Below are 25,283 nucleotides of genomic sequence, written 5' to 3'. Positions count from 1 at the left end.
TGCATTGTCATCCACAACAAAAAAGGCACTATTGATTCAAATAAAAAAAAAGCTGCCACTGCTTTTTAAAAATGCATCTGAATGCAATTACTTTGACACATTACACAGTCTATGTGCAGCACAATTAATTATTTTTAGATGTATTGTTTCATCTATTGGTATAGTTTGAGCAATTCATGTTATAATTGCTCATAACCGTCATTTCAGTTATGGGAGTTTTATTGCTAATGAGACTGGGTGTTGTATCAGCGCAGAAGTTCATTAAGTTTCATTAAGACAAATGCGTGCTTTGAAAATGTATATGAATTGTTATTGGTAAAGGAAAGATACCCAATAATAGAGCTAGTGTAGATGACAGAGGGCACCTACAGACACCGTGTGCAACCATGAAGCATAACAAGCATGGAAATGACTGCATAAGTAATTTAATTAAATGTTACAGTAGTTACAGTTTTAAAAATGGTTCTAACAAGAAGCAAGCAGTGCTTATTGTGAGAGGGACTTCTTACTTCACACACTAGTGCCATCCATAATACTGACAGATGCTTCCACATTGTCAGTACCTCCACAGCATATAAATGTACCAGGCTGATGAAAAATTAATGCCAAATCTGACAGTATTATTGTAATAAAAGCTATGTATTTTAGATTTTTGAAATGGTAAATGACAGTAAAAAACAAAATCCCTAATGTTTTATACAGACTGTACACTCATACCCCATTGCAAAGGTTGTATTCAAAGAGTATATTACTTCAGATTTCATTTCATTTGAGTTTTTATGGTGTTTGCAACCATGCAGAGTGGTTCTGCATTCTGCTGCTCCAGTTTTGAGATATCATAATGTTTCTCTAAATATGCATTTACTTGGCTTTGAACTTGCTTGGAGAATCCTAAGTGCTTGGACTAAACAGCCTTCCTCATTCTATTCAAATCATGTGACAATGTGACCTTTTAACCCAGCCCCTTCCGCCTATAGAAATGTAGAACAGGTGGGGCTGACAAAGCAGTCACATGATCTGAATGGACAGAAGGCGGCAGTTCAATCTCAGCACTGAGGATTCCCTAGACAAGCTCGAAGCCTGGTAGATTTAAAGAAAAAAATAAAACAGATTTGGAGCAACACAACCCAGAACACCTCAGAATGATTGCAAACACTGTACAAGAGTAGGGGACATATCCAAAATTGCATTTAATTACATTTCAAGCTCTTTGATCTTTAATATGTGATTGCTAATATCCTCTGTCTAAGCAAATCTACTGCATGATTACAAAATCAGGGGGATACCTAAAGAATTCCTAACTGTCATGAGGTGTCTTTGTGAAAGTGCTGCCTCTTGCTGCTTGTAATGCTATCTTGACAATGGAACCCCAATACGAGCTCCCCACATTTGGCAGTTCCTGTAGGTGTCAAACACAGGACCTTAATGTATTCATTTACCTGGAGTTAAACCCTTAAGATGCAGCATATCTCAAAGAGTGCCCTAGAGACAGCAGAGCAATACTGAGTTTATGCATTTGTTTCCAAAACCTTGCCTTAGCATTCAAAAGATTAAGTACAGCCGTTACAATAAATTCAAAGAATCACATACACATAAAATGCATTTATCTTTGTCTGAAACATTGCTGCTGTTGGTGGGAGCTTTAATGTACCTTACCAAAGTTTACTTTATTGCCACAATCCAAACTACCGCAGATTGTGTTTAGTCTGACAGATATATTCAAAGTCTCCTCAAGATTTTGTAACAGTATAGAGCATCTCATTGTACAAGAAATCATATTTTTCTGTAGCACACTTGGGATGCCCATGTCTGTCAGGGGATATAGTGGAACCAGTAGTAAGTATGTACATCTGTTTTGCATATATCTAGAGACCTGCTTGTGCAATTGTAATGAAACTTGGTAAGATCCTTATAATAAATGATCTTAGGGTATATGAAGGCTGTCTGTCCATCAGTCCGTCTTTTTGTATGTCATTTTAGAATTATAAAAAATATTTTGAGAACCATGTGTCCGATTGTGATGAAACCTGTGAAGCACCTTCTTTTGAACAACATATTGATTATCCTGGGAGTATATGGAGGCTGTCTGTCTGTCTGTCTGTCAGACATAACGCCTGTCTATATGTCGCACTTATATTTTTATCATATGCAGACCCACTTGATGAAAAGGACATTCTTAATCAGAAGTGTAAGTAGAGTGTATATGTGTCACACTCATTTTTAATTACTTAAATACAGTGTATCTAAAAGCACAGTGTAAGCAAGGGAAAAGCATGTTAAACTGCATAAGTATCATGCAAATAATGTAATGATAATATTTCCATTTTTTTCTCAATATCACCTTAACTATGTCCCGATGGTACTCTCCCTACAGGCAAACTGAGTAACTTTTCATGTATATTCTGACTGCTTTAAATCACACCACACCAGGCATAGAGCACTGTCAGATATAACTATAAAAAGAGTGCTTCAAAAGACTTCCAGAAAAAGTCCAGTAGCTACAAATACCACTGCACGCTCAAAGAAATCATAAAACTGCAACTGAATTTCTTCACAACACAATTATTTAAATAATCTGGAAATGTGAACAGTGTTTTTTTTTTTTTTACTTTGCTCTCTTCTGCTGTAATCTCTATGACTGCTGTAGGTTAGCCTAAAATTCCATTTCATATACAACTGAAATCACAAGCCGTAGAGCATCGTGATATAATCTATGGCGACGAAGCAATCTGGAAGGTTGTGATGGTGTAGAGTATTATCTATACAACAGAATTGAAAGTGCGGATGCTCCAGCAATGGCAATGTTTTAACCATTTAAAGGCACCAGTGTTCAGTCTTAAAAAAATATGAATACATTATGTTTATGGTAGACTGCTAACATTTCTTGTAGTTATAGTATTTTCTTGGCTATAGTATTTTTTCCATATACTGTAGCTTTGTTTGTTACCATAATATGAATACAAGGCACAGTGTGGTTTTAAATCTGTTTAAGCATATACAAGAACCCTGCATTGGTAACCTACATGAACACTGTACAGTATGTCTAAAATAGTCAATTGCTCACAATGTGCACCATTGAAACCCAGCAGTGTTATGTTGTTCTGTGTTAAGAATTTGTCAAATAAATGTGGCAGTGGCATACTATATTTACAACATACGAAGAGTGACTATAATACATTTGTTTTATACTGGAGGACTGCAGTCTTTGTAATTTCATTTTACCAAGTGTGGAGCCTTATAGCAAGGGCTGACAATGAAAAAGAATGATAATCCAGAGCTAAAGTAAACAGCTATTTATATGCATCCCGCTGCAATGGAATTAAACAGCTCTTCTTCCATGTAACCCTGAATACAAACACAAGTCCCTTGTAATTGACTTCTACAGTAGGCACAGCACTACCTGTTTCAGGTCAATCAAGATAAGTGGCACACATTTTACACTGTCCTCAATGAGTTTTACAAACATCCTTAATTAATTTACTGTACAAGCGGGTTTGATATATAAGTGCTGTTGTCCACTACTAAGGTTGCACTGGGAAGGTTGTACAGTATAACTGAGTTAGTCTAGGATTTGACTCATTATCACTTAGTGGGCAGGTCCATTGAGACTTTTCTAGGACATATTAGAGATCTTTTGCATGTACGAATTTTTCATTTGACTTTTAAGAGCGCAGTAATTCTGTGCTACAGAAAAACTTGGGCATTTACGTACACTGGAAATGAAGGATTGTAGAAAACATTTGAATCACTTCAAGCACTCACAAGACAAAATAACCCAAACCTTCTTGATACCCTGTCTTTATAAAACATTTTCTTGTGTCATAGCTTTGTCTTTTGGATGGTGCTATTCCACGTGCTTCTTTTAAACCTACATGACCGTACACAGCAAAGACCCTCCCTTTCAAATCATTCAAGGAGGCTGTGGATTTGGACAAATTGTATTAGTTTTTTTTTTTTTTTTTCTTTTTAAAAATGATTTGCTTAAATAAGTGTACTGCCAAAATAAATTAGGAGGTTTAACATTTCTTAAAAATATCCACATGTGTACCACTTAAAAAGATAAAGCCTTTTATCATTAGCATTCAGCAAGTTGTGTACTTAAGATTAATACAACCCACACCTTCTTTTATAAGACTGTTTCACAGGAATGAGGAATCACATTTCCTTATAATTTGATTAGAAATTACTTTCTGAGATTAAAAAAAGGGAATTCCAGCAGGCCAGGTTCTGTACAAAAGCTAAGTACTTCCTTTTAAACTCTTTTTTTTTTTTTTGTCTGGGAACATAGATCATGATATTTATATATTTATTTATGTATTGTTACAAGTGCTTAAGAAAATAAATGGTGTTGTCAGGGTAACCATGTTTTAAGAGCCTTGAAGATAGACAAATAAATAAAGGGTAAATAGCTTCTAATTCCAAATGTATTCTGTTAGTTTTATTATTCCACTTTATACTTGTCTTTAACTAACTACTAGATTAGGTAGGCTGTGGTCTTCCAAGCGACTGTGCAGTCTTTAAGTTTTTCATTTCTAAGTGTCATATAATATTATGATAAGGTTGGTAAAAAGCAAATATCAGGCCGGTAAAAAGCATGTGTTTTTGGGATTGCATGCTTTTTTAGTTGCACAATTGTATTTAAAAATCAAAACAAACAAACAAACATAAAACTGTAAATACACTCTTTGGGTTTGTGCTGAAAACATCATCCCAATTTTACCAAACCTAGACATACAATATTTATTTTTTATAGTAATAATGTTTTGTTTTTTTTCCTTTGATAAGCTATTGTAAATCAACAATCTGTATTTTATAAATTATTAGGGATTTAAAAAATAAATAAGTACTAATATACATTAATATTAAGGCTGACCACCCATACCGTGGGAGAAAGTGCATTATGTCGCCGTTCTGCTAAAGTTTATATAACAAAACAAAAGCTGCTATTGGCATAGCTGCTACCAGAGTCAGATAAGATTCTATGTATATACATTTTGACAGAGCTGGCAACGGGCAAAAGTTACTGAGTTCTGCAGTACTGTAGTGTACCTAATATATGTGTCTAATATCCACACTAGATTTTACTGGAAAGTAATTTATGTTGAGTGGTTCAGAATGTTAAATACCTGCATTGGACACAAATGTCAGGTTTTTCTGGTTTCATTTTTTTCTCTTGTGCATTTGTTGTCAAGCTGTTGCCGAAAATAGTATGTCAGTGCTTATGCTGCACTAGTGTGGAGTAGCGGTTAGGGCTCTGGACTCTTGACTAAAGGGTCGTAGGTTCAATCCCAGGTGGGGGACACTGCTGCTGTACCCTTGAGCAAGGTACTTTACCTAGATTGCTCCAGTAAAAACCCAACTGTATAAATGGGTAATAGTATGTAAAAATAATCTGTAAAAAATAATGTAATTGTATGTAAAAATATCTTGTAACAATTGTAAGTCGCCCTGGATAAGGGCGTCTGCTAAGAAATAAATAGTAATAAAAATGGTAAAAAGCTGCCGCTTGAACTGCATCTTCCCCCACCCCCATTCTAACCTGCATCAAAAGATTTTTTTTTTTAAATTATTATTCATCTGCTTTGCTTAATTATTGCATTAATCTCTTTTTACAACAGTTTCTAAATTTGTTTGCATTTGTTACGTATTCTTTAATTTGTTTTTCTGTTGTGTAAAACAAAAAGCATATTTTTTAGCGTTGTAGAAAAATATTTCTACAACTGTACTTTATTAAGGTTTATTTTCATCAAGTTGATTTCCCAGCGTTCGTTTTCACAATAGGTACAAACGCTTCCTTACTAGTAGCTATGTCCATGTTACTGCTTACTGTTAAAAATAACTTGTTTGTTTACTTTTCATTTACAGTTTACTACTTGCAAGGTATTATTATTATTATTATTATTATTATAGGTTACTTAAATGTGGTATTAGATGGTCTGTTCTAACAACGTCAGTAAGTACTTGGAATGTTATGTTTCAAATACAAACGGCGATGAGAGAGGGAATGAGCATCGATGGGAACCGAAGTTCATTTTTTTCATCGTTGTCAAATGTTAATTTTCCAGGTAAGACACAGCAACCGCCATAACGTTGTATTTATTTTAGGGGTTGATTTAATACATGGCGCACCTGTAAGAAAGTGCGATGATTAAACAGTTAAGAAATGAACTGCGTAGGTGTTCATGTAATTTAAGTTGACTTGGGTTGAAGTTTTTTTGACGTTGAAAAAAAAAAAAAAAAAAAAAAAAAAAAAACCCTGGACAAACGTTCAGGTCTTAGGGCTTCTCCCACTGCCGTATATTGAACTGCCTAAAACATTCATGCCAACAGTCCCTATATGGCCGGGACAGTCCCGATTTCATAGCTAAGGCCCCGCGTCCCGATGCATAGCCAGCTAGTCAAGGGCAGTTAATATACAAGATAGAAGCATGCAAAAAAATAACTAATTAAATATGGCTATATGTCAGCAGTAGGAAGTGGACTACAGTACACTCCTGCCTGTCAGTACTGTAGCTGCTTGAAAAAACGATTTTAAACACCCCCAAAGACACACTTCCTTAGAGGAGTAAAGAAAAGAAGAATCTCACAGAAGATATACTAATGTTGTTCTTATCATCTAGTTTTCGATCATTACAATGATTTTATTATTCTCTGAAAATGTGCACTTGCTTTAAAGTAGGGCCCAGTATAGTATAGATGAGGATAACCACTAGCAGTGAGGACAACAGTGATGTGTCCTGAAGTCTACTCAGCAAGGTGTTTACATTGTTCTGGTGGAGGGAATGAGCTGGAATTTATCAAACCCAGTTGTCTTTGTTATTATTTTAAGACTTTTGTCTTTGCCATCATTGCATCCAGTATCCATGTGTTGTTTACTGTGACATTCGCACTGACATGAATGCCTCAACATGTGGAATGTTGGCTATGGTATGGACCTGAAACCTTTTGTATTGTGACTGATTAGATACACCCAATCAGATACCTTTATTTAGTAACAATGAGTGAATTTGACCTCTATGTCAGAGTTCCTGAAGTTGTAAAAATAGTGTCAGTACATTTCTTCTATATTGCTAGGCATTTTGACTGTGACAGTTTATCCAAGACACTTCTGCTATTTTGTTACCTTAAACCATGTTAAAGTGTAAACCAATAAAATGCTTTAGTATAAAAAAAAAACAATCTTGAAGTGATGAGAGTTCTAGAGTTGAAAAACTTTAGTATTTAACACTACAGAGCATTTTTTTTTTTTTTTAAATCTATCTGCATTTATTCAAATCAAACAGAAGATTGACTGTTTTCCATACATTGTACTTCTTATCTAAACAGAACATTTATTTCACTCATAAGGTTTGGCCATCCTGATGAACATTTATGGATTATTCTCTACATATTCAACACAATCGATTGACTGGACGAATCACACTATTACAAAATAGGACAACTTGATTCAAAGATTTAAACATACTTTAATTTATATCCATTGTACAAAATTATATAGACAGTTATTTGGTCTTCTCATTCGTAGAATAACTACAGATCTTTCATGAGTCGTTGGACGTGCAGTAACTACTAAGGGATGAGTTGGTTGCCCAAGCACCCACTGTCATGGCCCTTGTGCTTTCCCATGATTGTTGCTGAATAGTTGCACGCAACTTGACTTATATAGATCACATGATCACATATTTTTGCATACTTTTCAAACTAGGGGATTTTAATTTAAATTCTCATTTTTATAGGAACTGTAAGTGTATCTATGGGTTCTTCACCTGAAAGAGGATCTGACTGTAATAAGAAGTCAAGTACACCTTCAATGGACACAAGACCTAAAACAAGCAAAGGTAGTGCAGTGAAAAATGAAGCAGCAATAGATCATGTCAAATGTCCTGCAGAAGGCAACAAAGTGCTTCAAGAAGAACATAACAACTTAAACAAGAGAAAAAAATGGAGCAGGTGTGCGAAACCCAAGAAAAGAAAGTGGGGCGAAAGAAAGCAGGAGTGTGAAGACGGATCACTGGTGAAAAAAGAAGCAAAGAATGTATCATCAGATCAGCCCGTCCTGCCTCGCATTCCTCTTAGAAGTTTGGTGGATGTAGAAATGAAGTTAGTCTACGGAGACGAGCAGAACATTGCACTCCAGTTCATGAAGTCTCAAGCCTCTTCAGATTCACAATTAGTGTGTCAAACCACTGAAATAGACTCTCAGAGTGGATCTAATCTCAGTCTTCTGCCTCAGATTGACAAATGGCTTCAAGTAGCCGTACAGGATGCCAGCTCATACTACAAGCAGAAGAAATATGTCATAGCAGCAAGTCGGTTCACAAGAGCACTTGAGGTACTTGTTATTTATATCAAATTAATCCAAAGCTGTTTTTCTAAAGCAGTGGGATTTCTTCTGATTTAAATAATGGATTTGTTTCTGTTGTAATTCTTTAGATTCATTGCTCATTCATTGCTGTTTTTTGTTTGTCAATCATTCTTTTATTGTATACTTTTCTGTTTTGGTCATCACATCCTTTTCTTTTAAATTATAAGCACCCCTTTGGCCTCTATAGAGTCGCCAAACATGAGTTATCTCTAAGTATAACTGGTACATCATATGCTCTTTGTGGTATTAAGTTGTTGTTTTATTAAACATTTTAATGTTAGTCAAGTTTTAAATACTTTACTGTTATGCAGGTCATACAGTGTAACTGTAGTTATACAGCAGTATCTTTAGAGTCAAGTCTAATTTATTTCATATTCAAATTCAATACAAATTATTTCCCATCTTCACACAAAAATGTTGCTGTAAAAAAAGTGCCAGCACTATTGGGTAGCTTCTCTTTATGTTAATTCTTAAACCATAAACAGGCCAACGAGAGTCTTGTAATAACGATGAATAACACACATACTGTATTTGCTGGAGTAAAAGTTGACCTCGTGTAAAAGTCGATCCCCCATTGTGAGTGCGAGATTCAGGTATCATTTTTTTTTTCCTAATTATATGTATTAGATATCCTGATGGTGTTTGAGTAGCAGATTTGCAAAAATAACAATTTTATAAGCACTTCTACCTAGAACCTCCAAACACATCATTTTGCATAATCAGCTGCTTTCTGACTTAAGACCAATTTGAAATCTGACTTATTTGTGGACGCTTTTCGAGCCGGCGCAGCTCTTCTGCCACTTCGTAAATCTCATTTTAATATCACAGACTTCATTTTCAGATGAGCGCCACCTACAATTTGCCCATGCAGATAATTAAGGCTTGACACGCCTTAAATTGCATGGCTAATGAGCAGCGGAGCGCATTTTGGCAGTGATAACACGGCCTTAACGTGCCAGAAGTGTTATGATACATAAGAGGTAATTTTAAGGCCGGCGTAAACTCGGTGCTATGGCCTTAATGTCGTTTATAAGATATTTATAAATAATTAAAACAAAAAAAATCATCTTTAGATATGCTAATGTTCTTCTAACCTTTGTAAGATGTTACTTTCTCTAATGAGAATGGCCTTTACCATTCTCATTGCAGTTTTTTGCTTTGTTGTTAATTTGCAATTATGTATTTATAAGTGGTGTCTTGCTCTCTTCCTTTTTTAATTTGAAGATCTAAAATTTGGAGTTTATTAAAAAATACTTAAAAGGTCAAAAGACATGGCGCATTATTTTTTTTCAGGCTAATATTGATTATGTTGATGGTGGCAGGATGTTGATTCATTTATCGTTGTCTAGTTACAAGAGCCTTGTATTGTAATAATAGGGAAAAAAACTATGAGGATCAATAAAGATGGTTGCATAATTTAAATGAGAAAGAATATTAGCGCAAGCTGAACATTTATTATTAATTGTAAGTTTATTTGTTTTGTAGACAGTTGCCAATAAATCACTGGGCTGAAACCAATAATCTACAAAACAATTAAATTATATTCAATAATGAGAATGCCAAACACTGGCCCTCCAGTTTTGTTTACATAAGTTAACACATGTAATTTAATAGCATTTTGCATTTGGGGCACCCATTAACCTCACTGCTGAATTGTGACATTCTGTTTCTTTGATACAGCTGTGCTCTAAAGGCCCAGTTCTGGAAACCCCCTTTGAGGCTGACTATGAAGACGTCTCCAAGGTTGCCGGCTTCATCGAATCTAAACTTGTCATCTGCTACTTGCGAATGAAAAGACCTGACTTGGCTCTTAATCATTCCCACAGGTAAGGATGATTAGATATAAAAAAAAAGGCTTGGTAAAGTTTCTATACCTAAAGGGACCTCCTTGGCAATAATATAGTGGGCACGAAAGCTAGATAGTTGAGCACAGCAGTTGAAGATCAATTATGCAACACCCACTAGAGTATAACTGTAATGACATGCTAAGCTAAAAATAAATACATTATTAAAACCATCTATAGATAGAGAGGGAGGGGGAGGGGGCTCATACAGTGGTGGGGGAGGGGTAATCTCCTAGCAGCGATTGAATCCCTCTGCTAAACATCATTCAAGTTAACATTATATAAAAAAAAACAAGTCATTTTGATTGGACAGCAGTTTCTGCTGTGAATCTCCTTGTGTTATGCACTAATATGATTGGTTGTAGGTGGGCACATGTGGCAGATGCTTTAACGTATGCAACTAGAGAAGCTCCTTATTGAAACTGGGGGCACTCATGATTGTCATCCAGTCAAAGGGCTGAACAGAACGTCTGCACAGTTGAACCTAGGTAGATGTAGAGTAGATAGGGAGGATAGCGTAAACTACTGTTTGCAAGATTTGTTGCCTAGCTGGTAATGCAGTTATTGTTGGATATTATTTTCTATCTTCACACAAACTGTTGCAGTAAAAAAAATTGCCAGCACTAATGGATAACTTCTTTTCATGTTAATGAAGTACATATAATTAAAACAGTGAATATGTAAAAAATGGTAGAAAGATGTTGCTTTGTATGTATTGAAATGATGGCAGATATTCCTTGGGGGTGTTCTATTTGCTGACCGTCCTTCACACTGGACTTTAATTACCAGTGCACATCAATACTTTAATACTTAATGTCAAAAGGTAAATTGCTGCAGGATAATTCTTAATTAAACAGGGGAGAAAACAAACATGCCAAAACCTTATAGTGACCTCAGAGAGCTTAAAAAGCTTATACACAGGGGTTGGTCAAAACAATAGAAACACCTGCCATATGTACCTCACTTATTATTATTTATTTCTTAGAGTACAGCAGCAGTGCCCCCCACTGGGGATTGAACCCACACCCCTCCGGTCAAGAGTCCAGAGCCCTAACCACTACGCCACACTGCTGCCTGTTTACTTATTCGTGTGTAAATGGGCCATGCCTCGCAATGCATGTTAATTATTTGTGCAAATGGCAGCTCTGACATGAGTTTTGTTGTATGTTTGGTGGGTACAGTACTTCTAATCACGTTTGAGAGTGTATTTCTCATGCACGGTTTGCTGTGTCCACAAACAAAGTTGGGGGCCTGACAGTTTTATGGCAGGTGTTTCTGTAGTTGGATAAATCAAAATATACAAAAACTAAATGGTGACCTGTTTTGTAGTTATAAGTAAATACGTTGTATTGGGTGTCTCATATTGCAGTTTGAGGATCGCAAAGGGAACCTGAGTTGACTCTTATAAAAAGAGACTACACACAATGTATTAACTTACCATATTTTTAATCACAAAAACAGATATTGTACTCAGGAACAACTGTTGAACATAAAAAGTGTATTTTTTATTGTGTCGTAAGTTCCATGCGCGGCATGACAGCTGTACACAGGATAAGGTGTATGTTATAATTCCATATATAAATTCAGATGCATACTGTACTAAGATTATAGAACTGTTCTAGCAAATTCTATTGGTCTTTTTTTAAAACTCTCTCAGCTCTGTAAAGAATTATGAAAAGAATCAATACATTTTACTTATAATTGTTCCCGTTTTCTATTTATTTTTTTGGAAAGAATATCGATGTGGTGCATTTTTCATTAAAACCCGAGGGGAGAAAGATAAGGGATAACAACTGTGTTATTTTTTTAACAGATGCTGTCAGATACCAGCTTGAAATATTGGCGAAATACCTTTATTTTGCTTTTTATTATTTATTTATTTGTTAAGAAAAAATGACTGAGTGATTGACATTATCATTTTATTAGTTTATAGTGAGGAATTCAAAGTAAAGATGATTTATATTTAGTTTTCATTACATACAGGTTGGACATACTAATAAACAAAACCTCAGGGATAAGTGTCTCCTTCCTTAGCCCTGCATTGCTCATATTAATAAATACTGTACATAACATAAAATGAAAACTGCTATTTTTATTTGACTTTTTCCAAAGTTTGTTTTATGAGTGGCACAAATGATAATTTGAAGAATATAAATGATAAACCACGCAAGGACCCCACACAACTATCAATGATTACCATCATTCTGTCTTGCTGTCTATTTTTTTTTTTAGATATATGTTTAGTTAAATGTCTGCCATTAAAAATGGCTGGTGGATTAATGAGTTTAATTATTTAGACCTCCTGAAGACTCTACTCCCATTGTGATAACTGTTTCCATTAGAATGAAATAGGAGGTCCATCAACATTCAGTTTTATGACCTTAGTCGGGAAACAATTTATTACATGTTTATTTTTCTGTATAAAAACCCCAAACCTTCTTTAAATATCAGTGCTTGTTAATCTCAAGATAAAATGACCTTTAATAACAAGTGTACATAAGAAAACCAATCAGATGTGTTGCCTTTTGAGGGAGTGTCAAATGATATTTTCCAGCCAAAAGCCTTCCTCTATCACCCATAGCACAGTGGACAAAGCATTAAAACATGTTTAGAAACAATGGGCAATATTTTCAAAGTGTTTACTTCAGTCTTCAATGTACTCCTATTTTTTTAAAGAAGAAAACTACATGCAAATGTTAAACTTGAGAGCTTTTATAAGCTGTTTGTTCTAGTTTTGTAAAATCAGCTGGTTGTGTTGATAGGTTTGGTTCACTTTTGCATGCTTACATTGGACAATAAAATAACACATTTCATTTTTTTATGGAAAGCTATAAACTTGCATATGACAACAATAGATTTGTTCTCTTCCAAATTCATATTAAACCCTATCCCTGAAGTAATAAGGAAGTCTCCAAATTTGAAAACAATATTTAAACATGTCAGATCCCTAACAGAAGCCGACATTGGGCATTACTCAGTGTGTTAACCGCCTAATTCCTTCATGGAAGTTGAGATAGGCTCTCCTTCACTTTTCCTTCCTGTTTCTTGTGCAATATAATTTTTAATTTGAGGAGTTTTGGGTATGGAGACACCTTCCAAGTCTTAACCTACTGTGCACTAGCTTGGATGCAGGTTTTATTTACCACAGAATACATGTCAGGGTTGCCAAAATGAAATAGTCGAGCCAAGAACAGCAAAATGTGCACATGTTTCTGTCGATCTCCTAGTCCACTCCAAGACATATTGATCTTAAAGAGTAAGTAGTGAGGTTCATCTGACAACTTTTTACACTTAAAGCTTTAAACTTTGTTTCACACCTCTTTTCAAAATGGCCGCTCTAGTGCACTGATGATGGTGTAAGAAGTATTGTCCACTTTGTCAAACAGATAACACAACGATAATGATCCATGATGTGGTACGGAACAGAAAAGCCAAAGCACTTTTTTTTTTCTTTTTATCATTTCCTGCAGTGATTTAGAGGACAGATCTCAAACCCCAGTGCACTAGAGCAGGCATTTTGAAAAGAGCTTTGTTGCAGACTTTAAAGTTGTAAGTGTAAAAGGTTGTCAGGATGTTAACAATGAACAGGAAAATGACAGGTCAGTTATTTAAACAGTTGTAGCAACACGTGGGGACGTGTAACACTATGTTTTTCAGAACCCCGCTACTTACTCTTTAACCTGATCCTTGTATTTTGTGTATGAAAGGGTGACATATTTTTACTGAAATATTTGGTTCAACCATTTTGGTTAGTCCAAAACTTTATTTCACCAGGACAGATCCATTCTTTTTTATTCATACATTACAAATTAAACACGTATTACTTACAACATCATGTAATACAATTGCAAGAGACAAGTAAGCATTCAAACATATTGATTCAGATGTGAATAAATAAATGAACTTAAGTATGCAGTTAAGTTATACTGTAGCATTTATGTCACCCCGTGGAGATGTGTAAATGTCTTTAAGCTTCTTACATGTAGGCTCATTATAGTGTCAGCATTATGCTTTCCAAATGTTCTTTGTTACAGGAGTATACACCTAAATCCAGTCGATTACCAGCATCACCTTCGTCAGGCAACAGTGTTCAGATTATTGGCACGTTACTCTGAGGCTGCAAGGTAGGAAATTACTCTTTTTATTGAATTTCTTTTTTATTAATGTACCAGTAAGTCTTTATAGGAGATAATGCTTCACTTGACAGCTAAAAGTCAATTTAAGACGAAGAGCGAGCTAACCATGTACTAACTAACTGCGCTGTGGTGAAAGTATGGCCAGTTATATATTGACTAATTCCAAAAAATACATGCTCCAAGTTTTTTCCATATTCTTTTTTATAGTGTAAAAAAATAGGCTGACATGTAGAACATTTTACCAGATTCAATGCAAATGTAAAGAAGAATAAGAGAAGGGCACTGGAAGTAAGTCTCTTGTCTATAGAATAATTAGCTTCATAATTATGTTGCCATATTACTTCCCTTTTATGAGATAAGAAATCATCTGTGTTAATATGCAATACATTCCTGCTTTAATTGCTCTATATGATTATATATTTAACATGTAAAAGTGCCTTTAAAATGGATAGACTCTGTGCTCCATATGATGTATAAATTAAATTAACAGCATAGTTCAATACTGGTCCTCAGGGATATTTAACAGTCATTATTTTTATGTAAATTAACCATGCTATGCTGGTATTGCACCCTAAGATGTACATACTGTAGTAAACACTACAGAATGATTTAAAATGTTTGATACAAGTAGAACCGTTTACAATTAATGTTTGGTTAAAGCAAATGCCTTGTCCGGTAATGGCTACTGAAGGCCCTGATTCCATTGCTATTAAATTCATGAACCTGCTCTAACAGACCTCTTTTTTGCCTTTTTTAATTGTATTTAGTGATGTTAATAAAGGGGAGGGGGGGGGGAGGGGGCAATAAATCACCTCTAGAAAAAAAACACAAGCAGGATTACTATAACTAGTGGGCTAATTATTAATATAATTAGTGGGCTGTGGTAGTATTAAATATGCCAATGTTTAGATCGTATAATAAACCTAGCAAAAATCATAATAATAGATTTACCCTTTCTATAATAGCACCAGTTTCTTTTTGAATTATTATTAAAAAAAAAATGCTTTGCTGGTCGTTTGCAAAACAGGAGGCTGTGTGGTCCAGTGGTTAAAGAAAAGGGACTTATAACCAGGAGGTCCCGGGTTCAAATCCCACCTCAGCCACTAACTCATTGTGTGACCCTGAGCAAATCACTTAACCTTCTTGTGCTCTGTCTTTTGGGTGAGATTTAGTTGTAAGTGACTCTGCAGCTGATGCATAGTTCACACACCCTAGTCTCTGTAAGTCGCCTTGGATAAAGGCATCTGCTAAATAAACAAATAATAATAATAATAATAATGGTTGTTCCTAATAAGTTCTGAAAATAGACAGTCTATATCTGCATGGTAAAAGATAAAATATCAGCAGATATACTTGCATAATAAGGTCCTTCCCTAAGAGGATACATTTTGGCCATTGTTAACGGACATAACTCAAATTTGAACCCAATACTGTTTGACAGTTTTGCCCTTCTGGCCCATCTTGTGTCTTAGTTTTATTGCATGTGTCTCATAATTTGGTTGAGGAAACCACCACATGGTTGCCAGGGTTACGCAGACACAAGGGATAAAAATCCTCCCTGTCATTACATTGAAAACGGCGATTAATGGATGGTGGCTTCCAAATTGGGCCACATACTTTCTCAAACTTTTTCATTGTTCCAATTCTCAAATGCTGTTTGCTGGATGTCATCTGCATTTTATACCAATAGGAGTGCAGACCCCATACCAAAGCGATACTAATTGCAATGAAAAACAAAAAATGTCAAATATTTGAAAAAAAAAAATTATGTCAAGCAGTCAAGCTGTTCCAGGTATACGCCTTAGAAACATAGCCACTGTAACACCCTTATGAAAGTTTACCATGGTGAATTTATCATAGTGTTTTCGCACTTTTCCCAAGGTTTCCTACTGTTTTAACATGCTTTCTCTGTGCTTTACTATGCTGGACCATGGGAATACAATGGTGTACTATAGTAAACATTTCTTAGAAACATCTGTTATGTTATATCATGGTATTCCCATGGTCCAGCATAGTAAAGCACAGTGAAAGCATGTTAAAACAGTAGGAAACCGTGGGAAAAAAAGTGTGAACACACTTTGATAAATTCACCATGGTAAACTTTCATAAGGGCAATACAAGCAAAAATGGCTCAACCCACAATATGAAGAAAAGCTTTAGCAAAACTAAGCATTTGTACATAATTATTCAAATCAGTTTGTTGCATTATACCAAGATAAATTTATAAGGTAAGCTTATTCAGAAACTTAAAAAACAAACAAAAAAAACAAAAATAAAGGAACACTGATACCCAGCCTAGCTATGAAGACGGTAATGTTTGAAATGTTTCATATGGGAAATATCGGATAGATTACATTCTAAATGTACATAATAGGTAGACTAAAAAGATCAGTTGAGTAAACATTTGGTCAAATATATCAATGTTTTAAAAAAAGTTACATATTTATTCATTGAGAATTTCATTTCAATGTGTATCTCATGGCTATGGTCTTTCTAATCACTGCTGTCCAAACAAAGTTACATTTAATCTGCATTTTTAAGATTTCTAAAAGAAGATACTTACATTAGCACAATATTTCTCAAAACGGTTCAAATGACCTGTGCTGGCTAAATCTTTAGCTTCTTGGAAGCATTAGATATTCATTATGAGCTGGGGTCTGTCACTGTTACACTGCATTGACAAGCACTTGTAATGCCTGGAAGATGGATGGCTTCCTCACAGAAACCGCCAAACTGCAATAAAAGCACCAGTGCATTAACATGTTAATTATATTCCATAATCATCATTGTCAACAGTTGTGGTGATGTTTTTACACCCCTTAACAGGTGCTCTTATTACAGGAAATTGAGTTACACAAGGTCAAAGGTGATTTGTGAAACTATTAGTGGAGTGGTACATTGTATTTTGAACTTTTAACTCAATAACTCAGGTATTCTTTCATTACAGTTTAGTTGAAAGATTCTGGAGCGCTGGTAGGTAGCTGTTGGATTGTAACCTCATGATATCTAAGGGCAGTACATTGGCAATGCCATTCATAGTCCATATCTCACATAGAAAATCATTTTTTTGGGCTGTACTTAGGTTACTTTCATAATGGGCAAGAAATTACATGTCACTGGTCCATTTTAATGCTCTGAGAGGCATAAAAAGATCAATAATTCCGGAAAACACGACCATGCATCGAAGATGCACGTAGTTGGCATAACGTCACTAGAGGAAAACATGCCGTGAAGAGATACCGGTATACAACGGCTTCAGAGTGTGAAAGCGATCATGCTGATTTCTCCGACAAATTGAACAATCTTTATGACAGTGAGGACAGCGAGAGCGAGTGTTCAAATGGAGTAAACTGTGGGGAAGAAGAAGTGGTGGCTGGAGGCCCGATTCCTTACCAATTTGAAACTCCAGCAAGGGAAAATATTGATCCTGGCATTAGGAATGCGAGGGATATGCCCCCGTGTCAGCGGGGTGCCAATGCTGATTGGTATGATGATATATTCTGTACAGCTCGCCCCAGCTATTGCAGTTAACTTATGTGTATTTTGGCCTGTATCACCTTTTGTATCTGGCAATTAAATAGCACTGATTTCCAAAACGAAAGCATTGTTTATATACCAGAGTCAAATGAAATAACGTCCTTGTTTACTGCACGTAGTGTGAAAAGCTATTCGTTACTTAAAAGTGCTTATTGCAGTGTGTGTGTGTTTATGAAACCCATGCTATTATTATTATTATTATTATTATTATTATTATTATTATTTAAAAAAAAAAAAAAAAAAATTATTTCTTAGCAGACGCCCTTATCCAGGGCGACTTACAAGATATCACATTATTTTTACATACAATTACCCATTTATACAGTTGGGTTTTTTACTGGAGCAATCTCGGTAAAGTACCTTGCTCAAGGGTACAGCAGCAGTGTCCCCACCGGGGATTGAACCCATGACCCTCCGGTCAAGAGTCCAGAGCCCTAACCACTACTCCACACTATTATTATTATTATTACTATTATTATTTGTAAGAGCAATAGATTGTATAGTGGTGACTGGTGGTAGACTACTCTGCATATTTCGGGGAAACTCAGCTGTTTTTACCTCGTTACCTTGATAACATATTATTATTGTACATTTTGTAAGGGTGTTAATTTAAAAAAAAAAAATTGGGAGGGCCGCACCGATTCTTTAGCATATCAACATTATAACCTTTTAAAGATAACATTGTAAATCCAAAGCTTACCTAAAAAGCTGGATGAGCAGAATCATTCTTTTACGATTTCTGCATCAGAAATCTTGAACTTGAAGTGGGCTTACGAGCTGGTTGATTTTACTTTCACAAATACCCTTTTCCATGCAACATTCCCATTGCTCCTATCTGAGGTGAGGTTGAAGTGGAGACTAAAATGTTTTCTGTTAGTAATTTAATTGACTACGACATTTTTTTTTTACTATGTTACTATGTACTATGTTGTTTTTTTTAATCTGCAGTTTGTACTGTAGCTGCATCTTTGTGGTCTTGAAGAAGCTATAAGTAATTGAAAATCTCAGAGGTTTGACTATGTTTATATATACAGTGCCTATAGAAAGTCTAGACCCCTTTCAAATTTTTCACATTCTTCACATTTTGTTGCATTATATCCTGGAATTAAAATGCATTAAAATAGTTTTTTTCATTGATCTACACATCCTACCCCACAATTTCCAAGTGAAAAAAATATTCTAGAAAGTTGTAGAAAATTTATGAAAAATAAAAACTGAAATAGCTTGGTTGGATAAGTGTCCACCCCAAAATCCAAAATTAGCTCAGGTGTAACCAATCACCTTCAGAATCACACACCAAGTTAAGTGGCCTCCACCTGTGTTAAATTGTAGTGATTCACATGATTTCAGGATAAATTCAGCAGTTCCTGTAGGTTCCCTCTGCTGGGTAGTGCATTTCAAAGCAAAGACTCAACTATGAGCACCAAGGCGCTTTCAAAAGAGCTCTGGGACAAAGTTGTTGAAAGGCACAGATCAGGGGATGGGTATAAAAAAATATCAAAGGCCTTGAATATCCCTTAGAGCACGGTCAAGACAATTATTAAGAAGTGGAAGGTGTATGGCACCACCAAGACCCTGCCTAGATGAGGCCGTCCCTCCAAACTGGATGACCGTGCAAGAAGGAGACTGATCACAGAGGCTACCTAGAGGCCAAGACTGGTCAAAGTGTGCATGTGACAACAATATCCCAAGCACTCCACAAATCTGGCCTGTATGGGAGGGGGCAAGAAGGATGCTATTACTCAAGAAAGCCCACCTTGAATCCCGTTTGAAGTATGCAAAAAAACACTCAAGAGATTCTGTAGCCATGTGGCAAAAAGTTTTGTGGTCTGACGAAACTAAAATTGAACTTTTTGGCCTAAATGCAAAGCGTTATGTTTGGCGCAAACCCAACACAACACCATCCCTACTGTGAAGCATGGTGGTGGCAGCATCATGTTATGGGGATGTTTCTCATCGGCAGGAACTGGGGCACTTGTCAGGATAGAAGGGAAAATGAATGGAGCAAAGTACAGAGGTCCTTGAGGAAAACCTGCTGCCCTCTGCAAGAAAGCTGAAACTGGGACGGAAGTTCACCTTTCAGCATGACAACGACCCAAAGCACTCAGCCAAAGCTACACTGGAGTGGCTAAGGAACAAAAAGGTAAATGTCCTTGACTGGTCCAGTCAGAGCCCTGACCTAAATCCAATCGAAAATTTGTGGCATGACTTGAAGATTGCTGTCCATCAACGCTCCCCAAGGAACTTGACAGAGCTTGAACAGTTTTGTAAAGAAGAATGGTCAAATATTGCCAAATCTAGGTGTGCAAAGTTGGTAGAGACCTATCCCAACAGACTCACAGCTGTAATTGCTGCCAAAAGTGCTTCCACCAAGTATTAACTCAGGGGGGTGGAGACTTATCCAGTTATGATCTTTCAGTTTTGTATTTTTAATATATAATCTTTTTCTCAATAAAAACTTTTTTGCCTTTAACATTGTGGAGTATGGTGTGTAGATAAGTGGGGAAAAAATCCTCATTTAAATGCATGAAACTCTGAGGCACTGACACAACAAAATGTGAAAAAAGTTCAAGGGGGTGTAAACTTTCTATAGGCACTGTATATATATGGACTGGTGAGGAACTGAAAAGAACAAAATAATTGGGAAGATTTAATAAGAGTGGTCCCAAGAAATTAAATGTATACTTTCTCTAGCAATCTCTACTTTCTTAACTGCTTTGCTTCTTGTTGACAACTGCAGCTGAAGACAAACACTGTGGCGTGTTATATGAGGAGAGACTCCATCTGTCTCTCTTTGTCCCAGGTAGCTTACTTCGTCTTTTACTCTCCTTTTTTATCTGCTCTTCTGTGTGTACTGGCTGTATAGTTGGTACAGTCCCACTTTTCAAATCTCTTTTACGACTGAGACTCATCGCAAATTGCATTTCATTAACAAAGTTGTCAGACTTAACCCAAAGTCGCCTTTTAGCAGGATCATTTGGAAATAAGTGGACACTATGCCCACTGTAAGTGGAATTACCACAAAACATTACAGCACACCGTTTAACCATCGCTAAAATAGGCCTATTATTTTTACTGTGTTAGTGACAATATAATAGTATTATAAATAAATATAAGGCCTAATACAATTATGAATAACAATAAGTATGTTATAAGTAAGTCGGCTAAATAATTTAATAATATGTTCAATATATACCACTAGAAGTCTGTTAAACAAGCTGGATACAGTGCAATATTGTGTGTACGTTTGTGCTTTGTTTTCCCCTAGTGACGTCACAGATGTCAAGATTCAAAACCAGGGCTTTTTGGCAGAAGCACTCAAAACAAGCTTTACAATTGTAAATTTCTTACAGTTACAGCGCAAAAGTATAAATGATATACAGTGCCTTGCAAAAGTATTCAGACCCCTGACCAATTCTCTCATATTACTGAATTACAAATGGTACATTGAAATTTCGTTCTGTTTGATATTTTATTTTAAAACACTGAAACTCAAAATCAATTATTGTAAGGTGACATTGGTTTTATGCTGGGAAATATTTTTAAGAAAAATAAAAAACTGAAATATCTTGCTTGCATAAGTATTCAACCCCCACACATTAATATTTGGTAGAGCCACCTTTCGCTGCAATAACAGCTTTAAGTCTTTTGGGGTAAGTATGTACCAGCTTTGCACACGGTGTCTGAGTGATTTTGGCCCATTCTTCTTGGCAGATTTGCTCCAGGTTGTTCAGGTTGTTTGGACGACGCTTGTGAACCGCAATTTTCAAATAGTGCCACAGATTCTCAATGGGATTGAGATCAGGACTTTGACTGGGCCACTGTAGGACATTCACCTTTTTGTTCTTGAGCCACTCCAATGTTGCTTTGGCCTTGTGCTTGCTATCATTGTCCTGCTGAAAGGTGAATTTCCTCCCAAGCTTCAGTTTTTTAGCGGACTGAAGCAGGTTCTCTTGCAGCATTTCCCTGTATTTTGCTCCATCCATTCTTCCTTCAATTTTAACAAGATGCCCAGTCCCTGCTGATGAGAAGCATCCCCACAGCATGATGCTGCCACCACCATACTTCACTGTAGGGATGGTGTGTCTTGAGGCATGGGCAGTGTTAGGTTTTCGCCACACAAAGCTCTATCTTGGTCTCATCTGACCACAAAACCTTTTCCCACATCGCAGCTGGGTCACTCTCATGCTTTCTGGCAAACTTCAGACGTGCTTTCAGATGGTACTTTTTGAGTAACAGCTTCTTTCTTGCCACCCTCCCATACAGGCCAGTGTTATGCAGAGCTCTTGATATGGTTGACTGGTGCACTATTACTCCACTCCCAGCCACTGAACTCTGTAGCTCCTTCAAAGTGATTGTTAGCCTCTCTGTGGCTTCTCTCACAAGTCTCCTTCTTGTCTGAGCGCTGAGTTTTGAGGGACAGCCTTTTCTTGGCAGTGCCTGGGTGGTGTGATGCAGCTTCCACTTCCTGATTATTGATCCAACTGTGCTCACTGGGATATCCAAACACTTGGATATTATTTTGTACCCTTTCCCTAATCTATGCATTTGTATTACTTTATCTCTAACTTCTGTAGAATGCTCTTTGGTCTTCATTTTCCTTCAGATTCACAGCCTGACCAATGATCCTTCAACAGTGGAGTTTTTATCCAGAAAATGTAACAGCAACTTTAATGGTTCACAGGTGGAGGCCAATGGTAAGGTAATTGTGTCCTCGTTAGGGCAATTTCTTTCATCAGTGTAAACTGGGAGCTTCCACAGCACAGGGATTGAATACTCATGCAAGCAAGATATTTCAGTTTTTTTTTTCTTAAAAATATTTCCCAACATAAAACCAATGTCACCTTACAATAATTGATTTTATTGTGTTTTAAAGTGTTTTAAAATAAAATATCAAACAGAACAAAATTTCAATGTACCATTTGTAATTCAGTAATATTAGAGAATTGTTCAGGTTCAGGGGTCTGAATACTTTTGCAAGGCACTGCATATATATATATATATATATATATTTAGAACATAGTGTAGTTTAATAAAATATAATCAGATTGTAATGTGAAATGGGTAACATATGGATTTTAAATACTTTGTTTGTTTTGTTAGGAGTTGTGCTTTTTTTTTCTCAAACAATTAAAAACTATTGTGTACCTTAGTATAAAACCAATTGTATGACTATCATACCAGGAGCACTGTGCCATGCACAGTAATACAGTGTCATTATTCTGTATTGTAAACCTCAGAAGTTCCATCTACCAATCGGGAAGCTCCATTGCATGGCATTACTACACGGCAGTTGACGGCGGTACTTTCGGTTAGAATGTCTACCTTTAAAAAATAAATAGATAAAACGGAAGGACGGAAAGAAAATAATTGAAAAGAACCTACAAGTTAGAGATCTAAAATGTGTATAATGACAATAAAGGCACAGTTTGCTAGTTTCTTATTGCAATAGAACTCTGATTATTGAGGCTGTATCTTCCCGACTTGGTCAACTACCAGACGGTAGAGCTGTCTAATCAGGATTCTGTTGCTTACTGGGTAGTATTGTGTACATTTGAGTCATTCAAATACATACACACTATAAAGGAAAATGTAATAAGACATTTTTTTTTTTTACCAACAGAAACTATTACAGGGTGACTCATATTATCGCTATGGTAACCCGCATCTCTAGAGTGACTTCTGGCTTGAGATTCTACCAGCTTTGTGTAAACATAACACCATGTGGGTTTAATACATTCATTTTCAAAAGCAGCTTCTGTTCTAGCATAGAATAGAATACCTTCAGCTTTTTTTTCAGTTGCATTCCATAATTGTATGTCACATTGTAAAGTATGCACTTTTCCTCTAATGAAACTTTTCACAAAAGGACCCACTGCTGGTCGTTCTGCTATTATCTTGATATGAGGTCCCCTGTTTAGAAATAACTCTGAAGCCTGGAGCAGCTTCAGTTTTTCATTTGACATGTATCTCATTGTTCTACACCCCCATGTGGCCAAAGCAAGAGCAATAACAGGAACTTTAAAATTGACTCAACTCCCTCACTGCACATTGACTTTAACTTTGTCATATTGACTGCCACTTCTGGCATAAAAGTGATTTATTTTTGAAGGTACAGGTAAAAAATTCAAAAATAGCAGTGCTGGAAATGTCAGGGTTTTTTTTAACATATTTCAGAGGACCTCAATAGCACTCATGTTCCATCTTGTCAATAGTACAATGATTTCATGGGAGGCATAGACTGTTGTACCCCTTAGCCCGAGGATGTGAGAAAAGGGGTTTGGATGATCAGTGTACGGTATTGGCAGGGTATTTTTCTAGCCCTATGCGTGTGTACTGCCACAGCAGTGCCGTGGCAGGATTCTAAATGACATTAAAACAGTATATAGTTCTGTTCTGTTGAGTGAAGATAACCATTTGAGTCTGCATTATAACTTAAGTACATACACATCAAAGCTGTGAATGGTATTTTATTAAAATATTGACTCATGCATCCATAACTTCCCTCACCCATAATTCTATTATGTAGTCCAATTATACAAAAAAACCCATTAGAACAGAATTAGGATTTTAATAGCTCAATGCTCGTTTCTTTGCTAATCAGCTATTGCATGACAGATTTATTTATTTTTTTAAGTGTTTGATGCATTGTTGGGAGGAAAACGGGAGAAGACTGCACACAAATACCACTTTAAAACAAGGACTGTTTGTTTGAACTGTATGTTGGAACATTTTATTTAGATATAAATGAATGTTTGGTCTTCGAATACAAACTCACAGAATGGGTTAAACATTACGTCAGATTCTGGTTAAATTCCTAGTTAGACAGTAAGTTGATAAAGATCTTTCTGGTCACTTTTGTCTTTGCTAGGACAAGGCTCCAAGACAATCTGAAATAGATGTTGGCCTCTCCTTTGATGTCCAGGGTGTATCATTGTTTTTGTGTTAGAGGTACCAACACATTGTTAAACATATTTACAGACTAGATATAAAACAGGGTTTCTTAGGAGGGTTCTAAAAACTAGCTACTTCAAAGAGAAACTGGATTGAACCAGATGCTTGATAAGAGATTTGTCTGATTGGTTTAATGAAAAATCATGATGTCACTGAAAGACTGCATTTAAACTGAGAATACTGAAATGTTCTTTGTATTGCTGTGATCTGTGCTTGGAGAGAGGATACCTGCAAACCGTTGTCACCATGTAACCTTTAAGATGTCTGGTTGTAACTTTGCAACTCAAAACTTTTATCTTCAATAAACTGTACTTATCTGGACTCGAAAAGAAGAAGCCCGCAACTTCTCTTTCGCTGCTTCTTTTATTGCTTATCTCAACATTGAAATCTGTCTGTTCTGTACTTGGGACATGATTCCCTGCATGTATTATAATAAACCTATTATTA

The 25,283-nt window shown here is 36.0% G+C and overlaps 1 protein-coding gene across 1 annotated transcript in view; it reads left to right on the top strand.

The window, feature by feature from the left end:
• Positions 1 to 7,879: 7,879 nt before the first annotated feature.
• Positions 7,880 to 25,283, top strand: part of LOC117416774 (spermatogenesis-associated protein 16-like) — a gene marked incomplete at its 5' end in the record, with an annotated part of 37,674 nt that continues 20,270 nt past the window's right edge. Inside the window, 3 exons of the mRNA XM_034028165.3 lie at positions 7,880 to 8,332; positions 10,046 to 10,191; positions 14,244 to 14,333. Of these exons, the coding sequence (XP_033884056.3) occupies positions 7,880 to 8,332; positions 10,046 to 10,191; positions 14,244 to 14,333 (689 nt within the window). The remainder of the gene's footprint in view (positions 8,333 to 10,045; positions 10,192 to 14,243; positions 14,334 to 25,283) is intronic.

Source organism: Acipenser ruthenus, chromosome 12, assembly GCF_902713425.1.
Source record: "Acipenser ruthenus chromosome 12, fAciRut3.2 maternal haplotype, whole genome shotgun sequence".
NCBI classification, from domain to species: domain Eukaryota; kingdom Metazoa; phylum Chordata; class Actinopteri; order Acipenseriformes; family Acipenseridae; genus Acipenser; species Acipenser ruthenus.
The sequence above is the reverse complement of the archived record's forward strand: the minus strand, read 5'-3'. Positions and strand labels throughout refer to the sequence as shown.